Source organism: Struthio camelus, chromosome W (genome assembly GCF_040807025.1).
Source record: "Struthio camelus isolate bStrCam1 chromosome W, bStrCam1.hap1, whole genome shotgun sequence".
NCBI classification, from domain to species: Eukaryota; Metazoa; Chordata; class Aves; order Struthioniformes; family Struthionidae; genus Struthio; species Struthio camelus.
The window spans coordinates 56,469,289-56,485,908 of record NC_090981.1 but is presented as its reverse complement, the minus strand read 5'-3'; the positions used below and the strand labels follow the sequence as shown (position 1 = coordinate 56,485,908).

The window sequence follows — 16,620 nt, the reverse complement described above, 5'->3', positions numbered from 1 at the left end:
TTATTCTCAACTCACCCAAGAAAACGCTTTAAAACCTCCACCTCTGACAGCTTTTTGATTATAGCACATTTGAAGTTTGCTAGTACGTGCCTGATGGTGAATGACATGAAGAATTTCCTTTCTTCTAATTGTACACAAGGATTTATGGGAATCGGGAGGCTAGTTTTACCTCTAACAATCCTTTCTCAGCCTCTTTCATTTGCCATTAACTCTCCGAGCAGAATTTCCCCAAGCCTCCTGTTGCCTGTCTTCAGAAAACGCTTTTAAGAAAACTCTGCCTTCGTTTTCTCAGTCTGAGCAAGCCTCGCTTTGGGCATGGGACCCACAGGCAACTGATGTGCTGCTGCAGACACAGCCCCGGGCTACTGTAGCGCCAAAATCCCTGTAAGCTGTTTACACCAACAGCTTCCTTCCTCCAGCAGCGGCCGTCTCCCTGAGGAAACCGGCGAATTCTGCTGCCTCGTTGCCAGGATTAAGCGACTGAGCTCAGGCAGAAACTAGGCCCTCTAGTCCAAAAAGATGTAGCTGCATGCCTTCTCGTCTGCTGCAGAGAAATGAAAGGAGCAGTACGCGTTTCGCCCCCCCCAGCAGGAAAAACCCTAACATCAACCCCAACATCCATAAGCTACCAAGGAGGAAACGAGGCCCTGTGAGGGTTAGGTCGGTTTTCCTCCTCCCAGTTCAGCTGGAGCAGGCCCAGGGGAGCAGAGCCTAATCCCAGGCGCTTCAGCTGGGGAACAGCCTACCGTGACAGAGTTTTCTCTTAGGGTAAATGGCTGATTTATTAAGCAAAGCAAGGATTTATAGCCTGCATACGAGCACTGCCAGGTGCAATGCATGTGCAGCCACTCAGGGGATGATGGACTGGCTATGTAATCTATCCGGGACCACTTAGCCAACCACACCTCACCTTTGCTCAAATTAATCGTTTGAAATTATTTATTTGGAGAGATAAACCACTCATCATTTTGAGATTTCTTTTTCTCATTCTCATTTTAATACTTGCTGACTCTCTTCTCTACTGTACCACTTTGGATTTTTTTTTTTTTGGCCTGGTAGACTTTTTTAGCTGAAGACTTTTTTTGTGTGTGTTTGTTTAAAGGCCACAGACCTAGTCTTTTCTACTAGTTGGACTGGATCAATTTTTATGAACTCGTAAAACTTCTGTTTCATGCTCTGCCATAAACTCCTTGTGTAACCTCAGCCAACACCTTTAAGTTTTCTGTGCCTCAGGTCCTTACGCTAATTAAAAAGTATTTTGCCTCAGTTTAAATATAAGATCATGCAATATCTTCAAGTACCATTCATATCTAAAAATCATACAATTTAAAGCTTAAAAATAAACTGCAGTGTCTTCACAAAGTATACTTCCACTTTGAAGTGCACCTCAATATTATTGCAGGGTTTGTCATTATGGAACTAGTCACGTACATGCTAGATTGCTTTGGTATATTACCTCTATGATGAAGAAAGAAGTGACTAAACACTAAATGAGACAGGATCAAATGGGAAAAATGAGCTGAGGTCCTCAAATTGCTACTCCCTGGGGACATACAGATCTCAACTTCCTGACTAAGACACATCGCCAATAAAACACCCACATCCATACATAAAGCATGACATGTACTCTGAAACCAAATGAAAACCAGCCTTTTTAGAAGGTATAGCAGATCTAACCTTAACTACTTGCTTTTATATTGTAGCTCATGTACTCTGCCTGTTTTGAGTGCCATGCACACTAACAGTAGGTTATTTTTGTATTAACACTGCATTTCAGAAACAGCACGTCTTCATCAGGTAGGTCTCTTTACAGGGTTCAGTGCAGGATGAACTAAAAGATGATATGAGCCTATAAACAAAAAACATCAGCAAAAGGAACGCAATTGAACAAGAGTCAGCTACTCATCTGCCGAACTGCTATCACACCTGGTTAGGAGGACGGCCACGTCATGGTGTGCAGGGTTGACATCACTCTTGGGGTTGACGCTCTTTTGCCATTTGCAGAAGCTGGCTAACGTCTTATCAGCATGGTGAACTATCTTCAAGCCTCGCTAATGGGAAATGAAGGAAAATATTATTGTAAATACCACGCTGCATTGCAATAACATGTCAGTGACGTTAGCTGTGAAGCTGGGTAAAGTCACTGAAATGCAATTGATTACAGTTCTGCCTGAAGCTAGAGCCATCACTAGGAGCAATGACATCTATTTATCTAATATCTTTAATAATAAATTAAAAATTTGTTATCTTTGTAACTGGTGTTGCTAAAGAAAAAAAAAAGGCAGAAATTCGTATTTTTTTGGTAAGCGAGCTTCATAAAACCCAAAACTGAACTGAAAATGTCCAACAAAAATATTTTCTCTTTAAAGCAAGTTTTCCTCTTGGTGTAAAGAAGGTAAAAATGAATTAGCGTTTGACTTCATGTTCACGTTTGTCACTCAGTGCTGAACAAAATCTCAGAGGGAACAATTTACACGTTTAAGGGTGTACTTCTTCCACATTATTTCTCAAATGCAAAAAGAAACAATGCAGTCACAGATGTTTCTTCCCCATCTTACGATTATATAGTATACATTCAAGTTACAGAAATGTCTTCTGCAATACAAAGTATGCAAAATAAATTCATCCAAAAGCATATTTTCTTACTTCTGGCTCTGACATCCATTACATCTTCCCTCGGTTTATTTAAGTAAAGTAAAATTTTAACAAAGCATCTAAATAACATAGATACCAGATATTCATTTTCAGAAGCATCTTAAAACCAGATTTTTAAAGACGCCACCACTGTTGCTTCCAACACTGCCACGCTCAGCTCCTCAGGAATCCATTGTTCATTTTCAAGACTGCTACAGAAACTTAGCAACTACATTTTATTAAAGGACGCCGTGAACTTAAGATCCTAATTGTCCTGTTAGAAAACAAACTACATTTTTTTGCCTGCATATCCTTACATAGAGGGCTAAGTCTGTAAATTAGGCTCTGTTCTAATAATTATTCCACAAGGCATAGCTTGCCTCCATAGCTTGGTTCACTGCCTTCAATAGCTTTGGGTCCATTTGGCTTGTGATCTTAAACCATGAGCCACTGAGAACAATCCCCTTTTTGTGCTTCTGCAGTTAAAGGAGGCTACGTAAGGCACAGTATTTTTAAAATTACTAGTAAAACGACAACAATCTGTACGTATTTAAGCATGAAGCACAATATTTGAGAGTGAAAGACATAGCAAATCACTAATACGTGGTTAGTTTAGAGCAATTAGCGTCCACTTAGTCCTTGTTTCGGAGTTCTGAAAAAGATCTGCAGAGGAAAACGCGTGCTGCAGCTGCACAATAATAGATTTACTTCTTCAGAGACCTGTGCACACCCTAGCATTATACTTTATAAACACAATTCAGGTAGTGCTGGGTGATTAAACTGTGAGTGACGACACATTAACTTCTGTTTCTCATCTAGTCTTCCTCATCAGCCCATGTTCTTTTGACACTGGGGAGATTCCATTTCCCCATTCCTAATCATCGTATTTTAATTGCATTTTCCTTGGGGATTTTATGTAGAAATATCTAAAGTCATGAGCTAAATGTTATGCTATCCAAGGTAGCATTTATCCTAAAAACAGACATGCTAAAGTCAACAGATTAATAGAAGAGTCAAATGAACAAATTATTTCAAGCAAATAAACCCTCCTCACCCTAATTATACCTCAATGCACTGAAATCCCAAGTTTCTTCACTGACATTTTGAGGAAAACAAAAACCTTACCTCTTCCTCCTCAAAGAGGATGAGCCGGACCAGCACAATGTGAATTGCATTGCCAATGCTTGGATCATGGAACAGCCCTGTGACCTGTGCCAGAGCCAGGAGGTATGAGATTAACTGAATCCTCTAGAGTAGAACAGAACTTCAGAGAGAAAATATGAGATTTACTTGAAGCTCACTGTCCACCTTTGAGTGTCGGGGTTTTCTTTGTTTGGTTTTATCCTCAACACACTTCACTGAACGTTTACTGAAATGCAACAAATGTTACAAGCTATTGCAATAGGCAGCTCTGCCAAATGAGTGAAGATACAGGATTTGGCAGAAGTTGCTAATTTAAGGAGCAAAAGCAGAGACTTCCACATCCAAGATTATTTTACGTCCACTTCTCTGGTAGAAGAACTCAATACCTTTGGGTCTGCATTCCTGACTGTCACTTCAGAGTTCTTGACTAATATCAGCAGAAAAGAAAGCAACATCTACCATCACTCAACACTAACGGAGAGGTCCACTCAGGGTGCAAAAGAGCAGCATATCAAATCTTCATGTTTTGACTTGATAAGCAGCAGCTTCTGCCACAGCAAAGCAAAAGGAAGTCAGTATTAGGCAAAAGGTTATCAGTTAAATGATGGATACAGTCGTGTTCTCACAGCACAGAAGAGGATGCAAAGAGGAAAAGGAAAGATAATGAATCCACACAAAAAAAGAGCAAAACATTAAGACAAGAATTGAACTCAACAAAAGCTTATCTCAAATGAAATACAGTAATATTGTAGCGATGTCAAACTAGGCAGGAAAAAGGGAAACCAGAAAAGGAGATAGCCAGAATCTCGCTGTATGAAATAGCTCACACATCACAAGAAATACGAACAGATAAAATAGACTGTGTTTGTGTTTTGGAGAAGACCATTAAAGGAAGCATTACCGAGACAAAGTGGAAATTCTGCTTTTGAGTCCCACGGTCTGACTTAGATATGAGCCTTTTTCACTTAGATATGGGTTTTTTCATGGTATTAGACTGGAAATTGAATCACTGTGGGTAACCTTAACATCTCGGGTACAGATTGCAGAGAAAATGGTAATACCTGTTCCTGACTCTGAGAATGATAAGGTTTTATTCCACGTACTGTCCCGGCATGGACAAAACCTTACGCAGTCAAATCAGCCTGGTGTTTGTTTGCTAAGGCTCATTGCCTCACTAGCTAGCCAGATGACTCAGCACATAGCCAGGCATATATTGTATAAACACGAGGGACAGATCAAATATCATGGCTAGAATTTACATTGTCATTTATTTCATAGATATAACATATGAGTAAGATGAGAAGGACATAGGAGAAGATATCCTCAGCAGACTCTGCAAGGCTAATGCCTACTATGATATAAATAATAACATAAAACATGAGCTGTAGACAGCACCATGAAACGCTATTATTTTTCTTGGGTCAATATATTTTGGGACTTGCCACACAAGGACACATTAAAAATTAAACTTTTTTCTTTTAATGTGGACTTTATTAGAGGCAGGATACTGTACTGCTTGTCTGGGAAAAAAAGTAATTTTTCAAGTCTGCAATGGAAGTGACAGAAAGAAAATAATCATTTGAAAAAACCTGAGTATCAGTTATACAAGTAATCAAATCATTTTTGTTAGGTACCAAACTACATACTAATTGTCCTGGCTGAACTGTAATAAAAGCATATCTCTCTAAACTGAACTACCTTCATAATGCTAGAACAGAACTCAAAATTACTACAATTTCCAGGGGGCTCTGGGGTGCCTCTCATTTGCAGACAGGCAAAAGAATTCCTATGCTTAAAATCATAGCACTTCTCTACTATTACAACTGCTAAACCTAAATCATCAACGAGAGCAGGCTGCAAGGGAGGCAGGAGATTCAAAAACAGTAATTTCAGTGGAATGAAAATTAGCGCTGGAATTTATAGCTATGTAATACAGTCCTCATGACTAAGAATTGTAAAAGCTACTCTCACACTTAAAATCCACAGAGGAAAATCATATTCATGCAAAATAAAAAGAAAAATAAAGAGGCTTAAAAGATAGTTTTAATGAAAATATATGAAAGATATTCTATTTCTTTCAGTGAACCAGCGTCACAGAACCAATGTCACAGATGTTTCAGGGTGATTAGTAACATAAATTAAAGTTAGCTTCACTCATCTAACAAAAAAAAAAGAAAACACTGTATATACCATATTCATTATGGTGAGGATATACGATTCCACATGGTCACTTCCATGATATTCAACCATCTTACTGTCTGCAACTACAAGCGTCTCCACCCATCGTTCCTTGCTGACAGAGCGCCGAGAAACCTTTCTGACAGCCATGTGATTTCGTTCCCATCTCTCCCTCTGACGCTCTTGGTTTTGGAAAAAGCTGAAGGTATCTGGAAAGGTAACAAGCAACATAGATTTCAAAACATTTTCAAGCCTGATTTATGTTCTAAGTTTATGGCTGTACTAATTGTAGATAGAATGGCAGCATTGCAAAATCATGGGACAGTTGAGTTCGCTGGACCACGAGCTGGAAGGGACTTCTGGCTGACACCTACCTGATCTGCTCAAAGCAGGACCAACTACAAAGTGCTATCAGCAGGCGGAGGGCTCTCCCCAGTAAAGTGCTGAGCATCTCCAAGGATGGACTAAACAGGGCTCTAAAATATGTATCCAAGAGCTACCCTCACTCAAAAGACCAGAGATTAAGATGCTAGACACAGAACTAAGCTAAACAAAAACAACAACAAAAACAAACAACGATAACAAATTGAGGATGCCTTTTTCAAGGAATTTCTGCTCTGCTTTGGTTCAGAACTTTCTAACGAAACTAGTTCATAGTTTCAGATAAGGGATACACTTTTTCCACATGCCACTCTTATTCTCAATGGTACAGTAAATTAAGCTAAGTACATGCCATTTGTTCTGTGCATGGAAAATATCACCACAGAATCCCCGAAGAGCAACAACGCTTCACCAGCAGATGTCATCTAAATACCAAGGAGGCATACGGCTACAGGTTCCTCAGCCATGTGTGTCATGTTGTCTGACTGACAGGTGAGAAACTTCCTGCTTCCACTGTAGTTTTGGGATCTATGCATCTAAATCCTTTCAGAAAGTGCTCTTTGCTCCCTAAAATTGCTAGCAACCGTGTACTACGCTCAGTGGGGCTAATTACTCTCCCTTCACTCTAGCTTTGAGTGCCTGCTGGCTGTGTTAATAGGAAAATACTGGGAATGTAAATACACCTAGGCCTGAAAAGGAGGTGAGAGATGCTGTTCAACAGCAACTAGTTGCATTTTTCCAGCCAGGAAGCCAGAGAAATACTTATGTGGGTACCGGGATTCCCCGAGTCTTAGGAAGGAACGGGAATGCTTGCTATTTTGACAGATATTGCAGAAGTCCTTTGGCATCTCCTTTGCTGAATAGGATGTCTTTACTGTAGACTGCACATCTGTTGGCTGGGAGGTTGGCTCCTGCCTCAAAGTGCTCACAGCCTGTTCAGCATCACCTGCACCTCCCAACACTACAGAGCAGCAGGGTACAGTTATCCAGCATCACCTCCATCTTCCAGCACCAGTGAGCGCTGAGGGACCGTTACCCAGACCACTCTTCCCTTGATGGATGGATGACTTGGCAGCTAGATTTCAAACTCCTGGGTTCACACCAGCAGATGATGTTACACTTGTGTCATGAATGCACTGTTTGCACTTTAGAAGACCTAACTACGTTCAGCCAGAAGGTATCACGAGGGATTAAGCATCTACAACATGTGGCACCATTTGACTATTAATGATGTGTACAACACATCTGTTAGCATAAAAGGTGCTTGGTATCTTGGCTTATAGTACACATCCAGCAGGGGATGCACAGGTCTTTAGAAATGGGCTTTCTGAGGTCATTCTGAAAGTTGCCTAGAAAAATAAATGCTGGTACTGATAATACATCATAAAATTGGAATATGCCATTTTAATAATCAAAACTGCAGCAGCTACATCACTCCCATTTAGAACTGAGCTGCAATACACAAGTGTGCATTACACAACCGCTCCATTAGTTAACACACATTATTACCAGTTAGCATTGCCCTGCAGCACCATTTAAAGACTTCAGATAGCACCAGGCACCTAGCACTGAGAAGCACACAAACATACAGTTACCCCAACCTGGTTCATTCTAGTAAACGGAAATCTCTACCTCCTTAGATAGCCTTTCAAAGTATACTGTACCAAGCTGAATTAATATACTATGCAGGATGTCAGTGTTCCATATTGTGGATCCAGAATATAATAAATTAATAAATAATAGCTGTAAGTAAATTTCCTTTTTTTGTGTAAACCGGTGTTTGCATTTTAAAAGATGATTAATGTTCTACTTGGACAAAAACAGTAAGATTTTTGACCTTCTTGAGAAGGCAAACAGTATAAAAATTGACTGAATGTAAGAGAAGTCTGAATAACATAAACATTCAAATAAACCCGTAAGCTTCTATTTTTACTATCTATACACTGTAACAATAAAAGCATAACTATATTGATTTCCCTTGTGATTACCAACCCAAATCATTTGTCATTGTCAACCGATGCACTAACACAGACTGTATCTGTAGATACGTCAACTAGTAAAGAAGTTAGTCGATGAAGAAAGTTCCCTTCCCACCAAGCCAAGGAACACAACGAGAGGCTTGCATCTTTGTATCTTAATCCTGAAGAATGAGCTGCATGGAAAACTAGCTCCTTTTACATATAGGACATATTTTGCTGTATAAGAAAAAAAATTCTTTTTTTTTTCATTTTTGTTTTTTCAAGGGTAGAAGAATGGTCTACCACTGCTATAACTCCCAAGGCAACCCCACAAAGCCAGGCTGCAGCAACACTCCTGCTGTCACCCCCAAGCTTCTCCAGTTATCTTAATAGTTGCCTCTATCAGGCATTCATTGCTGCATTCATTGCTCCGTTTTGTATGTTCGTGTGGCTTTCAACCTTTTTTTTTTTTTTTTAAATGAAGTGCAGTTTTCAGTATCTAAGTATAAAACACCTTGAAAAAACCAAAGAAAAACCTTCTATACAGCTACCTGAACAGAAGATTTCGGTCAGGCTGCTAGCTAAGTGATTTGTTTCCAGCCAAAGGAAACATCACATCGGCTGTCGAGCTTGTATTTGCATCTAACAAGGAGTTTTGCTTATTGTTGGGACAGGTGATAGCTCTGTACCCACCCAAGGGAGATAAAAATATTTAAAGCCAGTCAGACTGCAGCAGTGAACAACCCTCAGGGAAAAGCGTGGAGAAGTAACATCCCAGTTAAGTATGAGGCTATGAATTGCTGCAAAACCTCAGAAGCTCTAGACCTGAGTTGTGAAAATGAACGCCAGGGAACAAGAGGGTGCCTCAGACAAAACTCTCTCCTCAGTGATGATCCCTTCCAGTGCAGGCACTACCCACAACAAGGGACTCACCTAAGGACTGAATTGCAGCCATTATAAAGTGTGGTTCTATTTCTGCTGTTACTCCTCCACAAATGATAGGTGCTTTATTAAGCTTTTCATTCTGAAGCAAAATAAACTCACTTTCTTTTAACCTTAAATTAGTGAAGCGTTGCAAATGATTTCTGCTTAGCTGATAAGTTACAGGCTCTCTGTTCTCCAGGAACGGAAACCCTGACCTGAAGCCTGGACCTGAAGTCCAGGACTAGCCAAGAGAGAAAGACTTCTTCCCCACATCCTTCCATGATAAATGCTGACCAGAGAATATTCCACAAGAAGAAGAGAGAAAATACCTGAACCCTGAGGGTTTCTGTGAATGTCTGAAAAAGAGATAAACTATAGGTATAGTTTTGGAATCAGTAGCAACAGAAACAAAGGTGGTGCTGAAAGGATACACAGGATAGTCCAAGACCAAGTAAAAAGTAGGTTGGTAAGGGACTCAGCTAATAAACTGCATGAAATTCAAGCAGAAGTATTCCATCTATTGTCAAAAAAAATTTTGCAGATATCAGGCTTTTTATTAAAAAATCTGATCCAGGCAAATAGGTCACATACAGTGTTACACAGGTCATATGTGATATCCAGCCATATCACTGAGTATCCAGCAGAAGTTGGAGTAGATGAAAAGATTTCATCAACTTCCAGTTAGAATTGGTTGAAAAATTTCAGCCAACAGTTTTGTTTTCTTAATAACCCAAAGTCCAAATTTTTTTTTTTTTTTTTACTGAAAAATAAAGAATGTCCCTGACACTATTCATAAAAATGCCATCTCTCTAACTCAACATACAGTACCCTTAACTCTTGGTTACAAAGAAGGATTTTTGTTATCTGTAAGCCAAAACTGTGTGTGAAAAATAGTAGCATAACAACTTCTACAGCACAGGTTAATGATGCATAGCTTTTATGTAGGAAAGTTACATCCTCTCTTTTAGTAAATCAACTTAATTTGTCATTAGATGACAACAGAATTATATCATTATTTTATTAGCTCCTCTAAAGAAAGAGCTTTCTAATCTTTAAACAGCAACATTGATAGCCTCACTATAAAAAACACTTAAATTCTTCCATTTGAACACTACATCTGCTCAGAATTTTGCTTGATTGGAGGTTTTTTGTACAATTGGAGTATTTTTTTTTTTCCCCCTCCAAAGCCCCTTAAAGAACAGGTATGTCTAACCTCACTTAAAGGCACTCTATAGAATCTCCCTTTCAAAGCTCTTTTTCACCTCTATTTCCTGCAGGTATTGCTCATAGAATAATGCAAGCAGCATACAGTGCAAGGCAAGGAGACCTCAAGGTGATAACTTCACAGAGCCACTTTCAATACCTTTGAAGAAACAGAGGGCACTTTAAAGAGGCAAGGTAAAAATGTCTGTAAATTCCCAGGAGGAGAGAGTGAAGCCTATGTCTGAAGACTGTCAGACATAATACAATAGCATGGATTTATATCTTCGCTTTCTATCCCCATCTCCTTTCTCCTTGTGCAAGAGCTCTTTCATTTTTACCACTCCATATTATTCACAGTCAAAATGCTAGCTCTCCAGATGCGAGTTATGAAAAATGCTAGGGATACTAGAATAATAAATCCCACACTGTTCAGGAGCTTTTGCATCATGGTTATTCTCATAACCCTCACTCCTTGGATTTTTTCCTAAAAATCCATAAACATGCAGATCATAGTTTTGGAGAAGTAGCGAGTTATTCAAAGAGTCAGTAAGCATTGCAACCCAGTCACTGTATAATGGGACAGGAATAAACATGAAATCATCACTAATAACAGAGATTAACCTAGCGCTAAAAGGAATACAGAAGACAGTCCAGCTGTAGACTAAATAAAGGAAAGGCTGAGGAGTGACTCAGCTAATAAAAATTATGACAAAAGAAATCAGCACAGTTTTATGAAAAGTGAACATTATCCAATAACCTTTGAGTTAGATCTAATAAAGGTCTTGGGAACGTCCAAGGAAAGTGCTCTAGCCACCACGCTTCTGGACAAAGAAGGCAGCTGTTGTTCTCCTCCTTCACTCATGTTTTGTGAAAGACAGCACGTTTGGCTCTAGGGTCTGCATCTCCATTTCTGACAGGGGTGATCCAAGGCAAGGTGCCTGTATCTTTGAAAGAGGTACAGGGTGAGACGGTAGAGGGTGAGACATACACCTGGTCAGCATTTTTCAGTGGCTAACTGAGGTAGCTCCCCAAATGGCACACTGTTTTTTTGTGGTTTTAACCCATAAACAGTAACCTTCCCCATCTCTACAGGGAGAAGAGGTGCCTACGTCAGCACAGGCTTCTGCCCAGCCCTTCCAGTCTGGTAAGCCCTGTACCAAAATGCCACTAAGGCCAGGAGCCACGTACCCTGAAAGCACAGGGCTGCAGGAGCTGGTGGCAGACAGATGACACCAGGTCCCCCTCAGTGCTCCAACAGCCAGGGCTGGGAAGACCACGCATCTCGTTCCTGACAGGGCTAGTAAGGAGAGCCTCTATGGCCACGGCTGCCTCTCCTCGTCCCATGGCCAACAACAATTCAGATTGCTGCTGGTCTATGCAGCCAGCAGCCTGCACAGACTCTTGCCCACGCTGAGCCAGCAGGCACAGCATGGGATTTGGGTTGAACTGTCCAAGACTCCGTGCAGCTCCAACATCAGAGGTCTGTCTCCTGCCTTCTAGGCAGGAAGGCAGCAATATTTATAAAAACCTACCCTTTCCTATGACCATCTGCAATACTGGTGAGCTGGTATATTTGGTCAACAAATTCCTAGCTTGCTCTGTTCTAAAATGCAGCAGACTGGTAGCTAGCAACGTATGTTGTCTTGAGCTGCACCGTATCACTGCTCTAACATCTGAGTTACTGTAAGAACTTCCTACTAATCTACAAACTCAGAAAAGCAAGTAAAATAAGTGAACTCTTTCGCCTTTTCTAGCTCTCTGCTGAAAAAAATAAGGCAGAATAAAGGCAAGTTTGAATGCTAATAGTATAAGAGTAAGGACTCATACAGTACACAGAAAAGCTGTTGTAAAACAAGGAAGAAAGAATGTAAATTTAAAAACAGAACAGGTATCCAAATCAGCTCCTTTTGAACATTTCTGAACGGACTAAGCTAAATCACACAAATGCTTTCTGAACATCAAACAACAGTGTTCACACAGGGAACTATTACAGCTATTTAATCACATATTTCCCCATGTTGACAAGCCCCAAGACCAACAAAGACCACTCCATGAAGACTCAACAAAACCCCATGAAGACTCAACAGAAATAAACACAGAGAAAGAAAACTTGCATCTCTGCAAGCTTTGTTTAACATCAACATTCCTGCTGTCAAAAATATGAAGTATCAAGCAGTGGAGTCACTCTATGTAGAATGAAGCTAAAATTGGATCTTTGATGACTGATGCACTGAATCAGATGCTGCTGACAAGCATCTGCTGCTCATTACGACATAGGCTGGAAGGACAGAACTATAAATGTCCTGAGCCACTGGCATCAGGAGGTGTACAGAGAACAACGTAGTGGGAAACATCTATATCTAGAGCTGCCTGCGTATGTTTTACAACTAAGATTTTCCTTCTGTCTGAATCTTCTACTTTTTTTTTTCCCCCCCTCGGTGGTGAACTCAAGGCAAAACAATTCCAAATTCAAATTTTCTTGATGGAAAAAGCTTTCTCCCTCCTTCTTAACTCTAGCATTTTTTCTTGCCATAGTACCACACTATATATATATATATATATATATATATATTTATATATATTTATATATATACTGCCCACATGAATACAAGACAGCCAGGATAGTTAAAAATGAAAAAGAATAGAAGCTGCAGGGTAAAATAATCTTACCTTTTCCTATCAGGAAAAGTAATGCTTTAAAAAAAAAAACAAACTTCTAACTAGTAAAAAGTAGTTGCTAATTAACAGGACATATGCAGCAGCTATAAAACCCAAAGACTTTGAAACTCCCTCCAAGCTGCAGTAGAGTATTACTGTAATAATTATGTGATAAGTATAGCTAGAAATAATCTGTGAATAAAAACAGCATGAAACATCAGATTGCCATCTTTCAGTTCAACAGAACTTCACTAATCCTGATGGAACTGGTCGTATTTATGCACATACTTAAGTCTCCGTAAGATTAGAGTTTCTCCACTAAGCATCTGGAGGACAAGAAGGTGATCAGGAGTAGTCAGCATGGATTCACCAAAGGGAAATCATGCTTGACCAATCTGATAGCCTTCTATGACGGAATGACTGGCTGGGTAGATGAGGGCAGAGCAGTGGATGTTGTCTTTCTGGACTTCAGCAAGGCTTTTGACACTGTCTCCCATCACATCCTCCTAGGTAAGCTCAGGAAGTGTGGGCTAGATGAGTGGACGGTGAGGTGGCTTGAGAACTGGCTGGATGGCCGAGCTCAGAGGGTTGTGGTGAATGGCGCAGAGTCGAGTTGGAGGCCTGTGGCTAGTGGTGTCCCCCAGGGGTCAGTCCTGGGCCCAGTCTTGTTCAATATATTCATCAATGACCTGGAGGAAGGGACAGAGTGCACCCTCAGCAAGTTTGCTGATGATACTAAACTGGGGGGAGAGGCTAACACACCAGAAGGCTGTGCTGCCATTCAGAAGGACCTGGACAGGCTGGAGAGGTGGGCGGAGAGGAACCTCCTGAAGTTCAACAAAGGCAAGTGCAAGGTCCTGCACCTAGGCAGGAATAATCCCATGCACCAGGACAGGCTGGGGACTGACCTGTTGGAAAGTAGCTCTGCCGAGAAGGACCTGGGAGTCCTGGTGGACAACAAGTTAAACATGAGCCAGCAGTGTGCCTTTGTGGCCAAGAAGGCCAATGGGATCCTAGGGTGCATTAGGCAGAGTGTTGCCAGCAGGTCGAGGGAGGTGATCCTGCCCCTCTATTCAGCCCTGGTGAGGCCTCACCTGGAGTACTGTGTCCAGTTCTGGGCTCCCCAGTACAAGAGAGACATGGCACTCCTGGAGAGAGTCCAGCGGAGGGCTACCAAGATGATTAGAGGGCTGGAGCATCTCTCCTAGGAAGAAAGACTGCAAGAGCTGGGCCTGTTCAGCCTGGAGAAGAGAAGATTGAGAGGCGATCTCATCAACGTGTACAAGTATCTGAAGGGGGAGTGTCAAGAGGATGAGGCCAGCCTCTTCTCCGTGGTGCCCAGCAACAGGACAAGAGGCAATGGGCAGAAACTGAAGCACAGGAAGTTCCATCTGAACCTGAGGAAAAACTTCTTCACTGTGAGGGTGACAGAGCATTGGAACAGGTTGCCCAGAGAGGTAGTGGAGTCTCCTTCGCTGGAGATATTCAAAAGCCGTCTGGATGTGATCCTGGGCAATATGCTCTAGGTGACCCTGCTTGAGCAGGGAGGTTGGACTAGATGATCTCCAGAGGTCCCTTCCAACCTAAACGATTCTGTGATTCTGTGATCCATAACGTTAGCGTTTAATGTTTATTTTAGTGAACTCCTAAACTGCCTGTTTTGTGTCTGACTTCCCCTAGATATTAACATTTACAAGATGGTGAAGTATCTAGAAGCGGTGGATTAATTATTCCCTTCACATTTAGCGACCACACTTTGGTCAAGGCTGCACATAAGAGCAAAACACTTCAGGGACAACAAAAAACTATAGCTGCATAAGATGCGGCTTTATGACCACGTTATTCAATGTGGCTTGAACTTTCCATGTTCACTCACTTAGTAACTTTAGTGGCTGGCCCCTCTTGTTTTGCTGATAATATTAATGTGATGGATTAGAAAAACAAGGCGACTTTTTCATGAATTCAATCCAGTACTTAGTAAATCAGCATTTGGAAATAATTTAATGTGCAGTACAACTCAGTTTTCACTTGATGGGAGAAGACAAGTATCTTCTAGAAAAGTATATTTCAATGCAAAGCAATCTTGTAAATTAAAAACTCCCAATAAATTATGTCAATGCCTTAATGTCTGTAACTATATAATTAAAGAATCATTGAAAGAAAAATTTAGATTGGGAGCTAATAGGATACAAATGAGAATTTAATCATATGGCCTTTATTAATATTTTGCTTCTTTTTATGCATCTGTAGGAAAATTCACTTGCATGAAATGAAGGCAAAAACTAAAAGCGACATCTTCATGTAGATGGCTCCACGTTGTCAGGGCTGATCTGCTTTCCAATGGAAGTTAACCGAACAGCATCCACAAGTTCTTGAATCAGACCCCAAAAATTTCTACTAACGTTCCTTACGTTTCAGTTGCGTTATAATGAATAAAAACAAACTGCTTATATGTGGTTGATTAGGCATCATTATGCTTGCTTAAGTCAGGAATAAGACTAACACTAAAAGGCTACAAGAAGAATCTTATTCTTGCAGCGTTCCTTAGGCTGGTACGCCGCAGCTAAGTATGTGTAGACGTTGCAGCATTCAGTGGTGGAAGAAAAGGTTGAAACTCTGGAAGGATGCATATTTTGCGGAATATCTTAGAGGCATAAACGGGAGGACAGTAATGAACTAGCTGTATCCAGAAATTGGGAGCATAGGTCTCTATTGTGCTCATTAGCTCTCTGAAGATACCCGAGTAGCAACCCAGGCATTTGCTACAGGGGTGCAAGAGGCATTTCAGAGGGGACTCTGCTTCCTGGGCTGCGATGAGCTTGTGTACTTAGAGGGGGGCTGGATGCTGTGCCACAGGGATAGAGGAGAGTTGCTCCTCTTGGAGAAAAGCCATTCGTCAGCTTATGCACATACGCTTACATTATATATAATTAAATTAACAACATTAACTAAATCTAAAACTCTGATGCACATTTGCAATCCTCTCTTTAAAAGAGTCACTGAACATAATCACAGCTGATTCAGGGATTTTAAGTAAACTGGTGCATTTCCCTCTGTAAACATTTTATTTCAGAAGCATTATGCGACTCCTCTTCCTCAGACACTGAATTCTGCATGAGACAGATATCTATCAAACTCCCAACAAGCATTTTGCTCTGCTCCCCAGCCAAAACATGAGCCGAGAGAGAAGAGAGGTGTCATAGTAGCATATCGCTGCCCTGAGGGCTTAAGCACGTGCTTCCCTCTGTACTGGTCCGTGCTCTAGCCAAGGTGCAAGCTTGCTGGGGTCTGACAAGGGACACAGCTGCAGAGCAGAACAGGAGGGTTTGGGATTCCCCTGGAGGGAAACCAGGAGACCTCCCTCCCACTTCTACTCTTGCTCAACTCTCTGCAAACAGCTTCAGCTTTCCCTGCCTGCCTTGGAGGACTGCCTGCTTCTCCATACATCCAGCGTTCCCACACTGTTTTCTTCAAACTTGCAACCACTGAGTAAGGACTTCCTCCACACCAAAACACCCTCCCTGCACACACAGATTCTTCA

At 41.1% G+C, this 16,620-nt stretch overlaps 1 protein-coding gene across 2 annotated transcripts in view; it reads right to left on the bottom strand.

The window, feature by feature from the left end:
- The window catches only part of LOC138064250 (A disintegrin and metalloproteinase with thrombospondin motifs 12-like), a 164,770-nt gene that overhangs the window by 61,278 nt on the left and 86,872 nt on the right, over nt 1–16,620 (bottom strand). For both annotated transcript variants that reach the window (XM_068925954.1, XM_068925955.1), the window contains exons 4-6: nt 5,968–6,164; nt 3,760–3,843; nt 1,927–2,051 (exon numbers count right to left, since the gene is read on the bottom strand). In XM_068925954.1, coding sequence (XP_068782055.1) covers nt 1,927–2,051; nt 3,760–3,843; nt 5,968–6,164 — 406 coding nt within the window. The remainder of the gene's footprint in view (nt 1–1,926; nt 2,052–3,759; nt 3,844–5,967; nt 6,165–16,620) is intronic.